Here is a 6,000-nt window from a genome sequence, read left to right on the forward strand (position 1 = left end):
TCATATATATTAATAATAATATTTGACAAATCATTGCAGTCTCTTAAAAAACATTATAGACACTTAATTCATATCAGTTGTTTTTTTTTCTCTTTTTTTGGGAGGGGGGGGGGCATACAGCTGCCGATATGATTTTTTTTTCCTAATTGCGGGCTGCAACAGTGCACTTACTGTAAGTGTTCACACTACACACAACAGTTTTTTTTTCATATGTGATAATGATGATATTTATGATGGCACACGTGAGAGTGTGGTCTCTCTGATAACAACCGAAGAGCTGCATCCACTGCTGACGCTACTAAATATAGCCTAAATATAAATATAAAAATATAAACTAAATATAAGCTTTTTGTTTGTTTCTTTGTCTCATTCCTGCCGCAGTAGCGCCACTTCACTACTTAAGTTCTTTTTACGTTTGGAGTCTGGTGCTCCCTCCCAGATTTTCATTTGAGCATTTCAACTTTCCTTCTCACTTCACCTTCTCTGCTCAGTGCCTGTGGGTTCTGTGTGCACACGGCCCTGCAGTCTCATGCCCTTTTATGGGCATTGATGGGGCGGTTACCTATGCTAATCCTATGTTAATTAGACTCACCTGGCACACGCCCTCAATTTACGAGGAGATGGCATAAGAACACAGCTGCGAACAATTCTGAGGCTTACGAACGCGTTGATGAATCTGACGTAGGGTTTTCTTAAGGAACTTCTTAAGAACAACTTAAGAAAGAATCCAAGAAGGTTCTTAAGAAGATATTGGTGAATGAGGCCCAATGTCTCTTGTGAAGGAGAAAACTCTCTCCACAGAGATGCTTGTTCCAGAAATGCACAGGAAACATTTTCCTACTCTGAATAGCTAGGGTACTCCTGTTCATGGTCCCTCCACAAACTCAGGGGTCTGATCTCTCCTGTCGGGGTTTATTTCTTCATAACAACCAACTAACTCTACATTATCCCGCTTATTACACGGCTTACGAGTGAAATAATTAATTTGAGACAATGTTGATCAAAATACGACTTGTCGAATTATAAATTGCATCTTTTAGCGCATCTGCAAGTCCGGTCACTTCTCCGCTGTTTTGCTAAGCCTCCTTCCGGTCGTGTGCATAGTCTTTGATAATCAATCAGTGGATCGATGGATTATCATATACATGTTACGATGTGTGTATTTGTGTAGTCATATCTGTCATAAACAAGAGATTACAGTTTACTGGGCGCGTTTGTGTCACAGACTCGCAGTGCCACTGAGACGAGAGATGAGACACTGGGTCAGAGGCTCTGATCAGCAGGTCTGGTTTTCAGCCACAATGTGGAAGGAGCCTCCACTTTAGGGATGGGAAATCGGCCCTATATTCAGATCATTCGATCGTGGACACTGTCGATCGCCGATAGGCGATCCAATCGCCGGGGGGGGGGGGGGGGGGTTAGCAATTACGTCAGCTTTAAAAAAAAAAAAAAAACTTGCTATATAGTTCCGTTCATTCATCTCCGCATAGCGCTCACTCTCCGTTATGTCGTCCACACACACAGACAAGCGCGCATGCATGACGCATGACATACTATGAAGTATTTTGACCCGCCCCACACCACCGCATCTATTCACAACCATCCCCGCCGCTATTAAACGTCAGACAGCGGCTTTTTACTTTGAAAGGGCAGACAGAGGCGCTGTGTTGCCGGTAGCTTGTCAGTGTGGAGCTCGTGAGGAGTGGGAGAGTCACAGTGCAGCGAGTGCAGCAGCCGCCACGGCGGCCGCCTCTCCCTCTCCCCGGTCTGCTCTCTGCTCTGAAGCCAACCCCGCTCTGCTGATGCGCCCAGCCGCCGTCTCACCGGTTCCTTCACACCTCCGCCGGCTTTCTCGTCAACATCAGCGCACCCCTGATAACACACTCTGGACTTCATCATCAGTTTTTTTAATGACCCGCCCCACCCCGCACAGCCTGCGTCCGCGGCATGCACCTCCGATAAAAAGTGAGAAGGAAAAAAAAAGATCAGGAATTAAGAGTTTAATATTCACTCCTCTGTTGCATAGATCCAAGGGCTCTGTATGCAGACATGTTGCTCCACGAAACATTTTTCAAGTACACAGTAGAGCGCAGGTTCTAGAGATTATTTCTTTAACATCTTATGGCAGTAAATTAATTAAAGATCGCCTTAAAGATCGCCATTTGAAAAAAAAAATCACGATCGTCCCTTCGATCACCGATAGACGATCTGATCGAAAATCACTCCATCCCTACTCCACTCTTCCGGTAACAAGTTACCCAACATCACAATTAGTCAGAAGCTGTTTAATGAACCTTATATGAAACATAAGGTAAATATCTTGCAAAGTTCTTCTCCTCTGTGCTCCTCTGATCAGACCACAGAGGAGTCCCTAGCAATGGTCTGTTATACTTAGCGACGGTCTGTTATAAGTGGTTTGCAGACACGTGATTTCGATGATGCATCTAACCCCTAACCCTTTTTGCCTTTAATGGATAGGAGAGTCGAGAGAGAGACACAGGAAATGGGAGGCAGAGGGGGGGGGGGACATGCAGGATAGGGCCGTTCGACGCAGGATTCGAACCGGGGCCGCCTGCAGTGAGGACTATAGCCTCAACACATGGGGCGGGTGCTCTACCAACTGAACTAAACACTGCCCTTTCCTTCCATTTTACACACTGGACATTTAAGTGTTGAAGTCACTCAAAAACATGAAGAAGATCTTGTAGTATATTATCCACCTGAACTTTTTTGCTTTAATTTCTTGTATTATCTTATGTTCTTCTTTGTATGTGCTTTTTCTGGAAGAAATGTGTGAACTGATGCTCTGCTTCTGTTCCATATTCTATAGAATAGAATATCCTTTATTGTCATCATACAGTGCATGACAAAATTTGCTGCAACCCATGTACGGCACATAAATAGATAAAAACAAGAAGGTACGAAAATGTACACAGTTTAAATAACAGCTAGAAAACACAAACACCTGTTCCTATCTGTAATCTGATCTAATGGAATGTGTCTGGTTCAATGTGAATGATTGTTTTCTCTAATGGCTAAGGGTTGTGGGATACAGGATATGGTGACTTTGTTGGCCTAAAGGTTAAGGGGTATGTCAGAGGTCATTCACCATCTGGATAGGAGCTCCTCTCTGTCTACAGAAGGTGGAGTTTTCGGAGTTAGGAATAGATATAAGGTTAGAGCAGGCATGTCCAAAGTCCAGCCCGCGGGCCAAATGCGGCACAATAGGGCAGCATGTGAGCCTGTGAGGAGCAACGCAAGGTAACGTCAGTGTTGCCAACTTGGTGACTTTCTCGCTAAATCTGGCGACTATCCAAACCCTCTTGATGACTTTCCTTTTGACAAAAGCGACTAGTGACAAATCTAGCGACTTTTCCGGTGTTGTTACAAATGTTTCTGGTTTGGAGACTCGGACTTGAAAGCACGTCATCACTGCTGTCTTCAACGAGCAGCGGTGCTGACGTGAGCCCCGCCCCTCACCGGTGGTCAGTCTCACACAGTAGTGTCACGGAGCTGTCCCCGCTACAGAGACCCGCTCACGCCGCTGACACCCCCACCCCACCCGTCTTAAGAGCGACATACACAGCCTCAGCTCAGTCACTTACTCACCTCATGACACACGGTCACTATTGGAGTGCAATTTTGTTGAGACTTCATTTGATTCGACTCAGTTATACATCTAGGGCTGTCCCGATTAATCGACCTAATCAACCGTTAGACTAATCTAAAAAATAGTCGATAGATTAATCGGGAGAAAAATAATCATTTGGGACAGCCCTATATACATCCTCAATAAACATGATCAAAGCCTGGGGTCATCACGTTTTTTGGTCTCAACCGATAGTTTCTACCGCCGCACACACTCTGAGGGGGGTGAATTTTTTTTTTTTAACTCTACCGTTTTACTATTATTAGGTTTAAAATGTTCGCATAAATATGGACGTGGAAATGTTGAGTGACAGGTCCAGAGACAGCTAGCTCAGTTTGGCAGTTGCTTCTAGGCCAGGGGGCGGGTTCTCGGCCGGTTGACCCGTTGAGTTACCGCCTCTCCTCCAAATATGGAAAGTACACGCCCACCAAAATCCAACATGGCGCTGTTCAGGCTGCCATATTTGAGTCACAAAAAACGACTCCCCAAAACCAATGGGTGACGTCACGAATGCTACGTCCATGCCCTTTACGGTCTATGCCTATGACCCTTTCCAGCCCATTTCTAAAATAGGATATAATAAAATATAATAATTTCAAATGAACCTAGATATGTTTAAGCTTCCTGAAAGTATTTTCTTTCCAGACAAACTTTTTCTTGAACACTGCCTCTGATTGGCTTAGCATGAAACCTTACTCTGCCTTAACCAATCGTCATCACTTATCTGGTTGTCTTGCCCCTCCCCCTCCATCCTCCCCCCTCCCCTCACTAAAGGAGAGAGAAGAAAGAAAAAAAAACAGTTTTGCAGCTTCTGTGGCTGAGATGTGCCAAGTCGGAGGACAACGGCTTCACTGAGTAGTTTGTAACGCGCCTCATTTAATTGTCGGTAACGGTGTTGTAATGGTGGAAATAAATAGTAATTAGTTAGATTACTCGTTACTGAAAAAAATAACGCCGTTATTCCCATCACTGCTTAAGACAGATCTACTCTGTGTGTAATGTTGAAGTCCACCTCTGACTTCCCCGCGGTTGGTTGATGCAAGGAAAGAACCACGTTGCACCAGAGAATTAGAGTTGATATATCATCAGCATTTATTTAGCAAAGATCTTTGGAGAACACAATACAGAAGATCTGTGTCTTGAGCCGAGCGCCCTGTGTTCTGAAGAAGCTCACCCTTATCAGTGTTTCTTATATTCTTTTTCTGTCAGTTCCCCCCGCCTTGGTTCCTCTCCGTACCAATTCCCTGCTAGGAGTTACTCATACCTCTCCCTACTAGGAGTTGCTTTCAGTTAGAGTTTGATATATCACACCTGCACAGGAAGCATCTGCTGTGGTCTTACACAATCTTCACCCCCATCCTGATGTTGCCCTTATTTGCACTTCTATCAAGCAGGCTTCGACAGAACACAGTGTAGCCTACAATTTCCTTGTGTAATTCGGTGTCATGTATCACAAGCATACAGCAAATCACTACACACGTCATATTTTCAGAGTGAATGGCCATTTCCCACAGTAATCTCCAAAGATCTTTGCTTAAATAAAACAAGTCTTTGACTCAGAACTTCTACTCGTGATCCTTTCCTTATGCTTTCCTTCGACCAACCGCGGGGAAGTCAGAACACGACTTCAATATGGACTTGCACTTATATCTTCTAGATAACTGAATGAAATAACAATTTAACGAGCCCCCCTTTAAAAAAAAAGTTAGATTTTTTTTTTTTTTTTTTTTAAATATTTAGACAATTTTACGTAATAAAAACATGCAAAACATTTTTTTTACCATGCCTAAGTAATATTTCATGCAATAGAGGGTTTTAACAGACTCAGAGTTTTCACTAAACCTGCTTTGTGAAACGGACCCCTGATCGTTTAGCGCAACAGCTGGACGGGAAGATAAAAGTAGGATCTGACTAACTGTTTCCATCACATTTGATGACTTGTCTTTTTTTCTGCGCCCAATCATCTCGCTGACTAACCCCTCCACACACACAGCCGAAGCATGCTTGCACACATTCACACATCCACCCACCTGGCAGCTCAGGCTGTTGCCCTCCATTGTCTCAAGTGACTCTCAACGCTACCGCAGCAGGGAGCACACCAAAAAAAAAAAACGTAACTTCTCAGAACAGGAAATTACTGCAGGGTATTAGCTGCGGATGTGTAGAAACTTCTCGTCAAACGTCTCCGTGAAAAAATCCGTCGAGTCCAACACAAATTAACTCGTTTAAGTTTCTCTTCTGCAGCCGAGCTGTCCCGTCCATGTGGATGGTCATCAGTGCAGCTTGTCCTTCTTCTCCTTCTTCTCCTTCTTCTCCGTCCGGTTTGGTTCACAGCAGCGTGTTGACTCTGC

At 44.2% G+C, this 6,000-nt stretch overlaps 1 protein-coding gene across 6 annotated transcripts in view; it reads right to left on the reverse strand.

The window, feature by feature from the left end:
* The window catches only part of LOC310993748 (uncharacterized protein), a 49,341-nt gene extending 43,341 nt beyond the window's left edge, over window positions 1–6,000 (reverse strand). For all 6 annotated transcript variants that reach the window (XR_014595759.1, XR_014595760.1, XM_083982208.1 and 3 more), the window contains exon 1: window positions 5,680–6,000. Coding sequence is in view for 3 of the 6 variants with exons in the window: in XM_083982206.1 (XP_083838332.1) it covers window positions 5,680–5,706 (27 nt within the window). In the remaining 3 variants the exon portion in view is untranslated. The remainder of the gene's footprint in view (window positions 1–5,679) is intronic.

Source organism: Trachurus trachurus (assembly GCF_905171665.1).
Source record: "Trachurus trachurus genome assembly, chromosome: 11".
NCBI classification, from domain to species: Eukaryota; Metazoa; Chordata; class Actinopteri; order Carangiformes; family Carangidae; genus Trachurus; species Trachurus trachurus.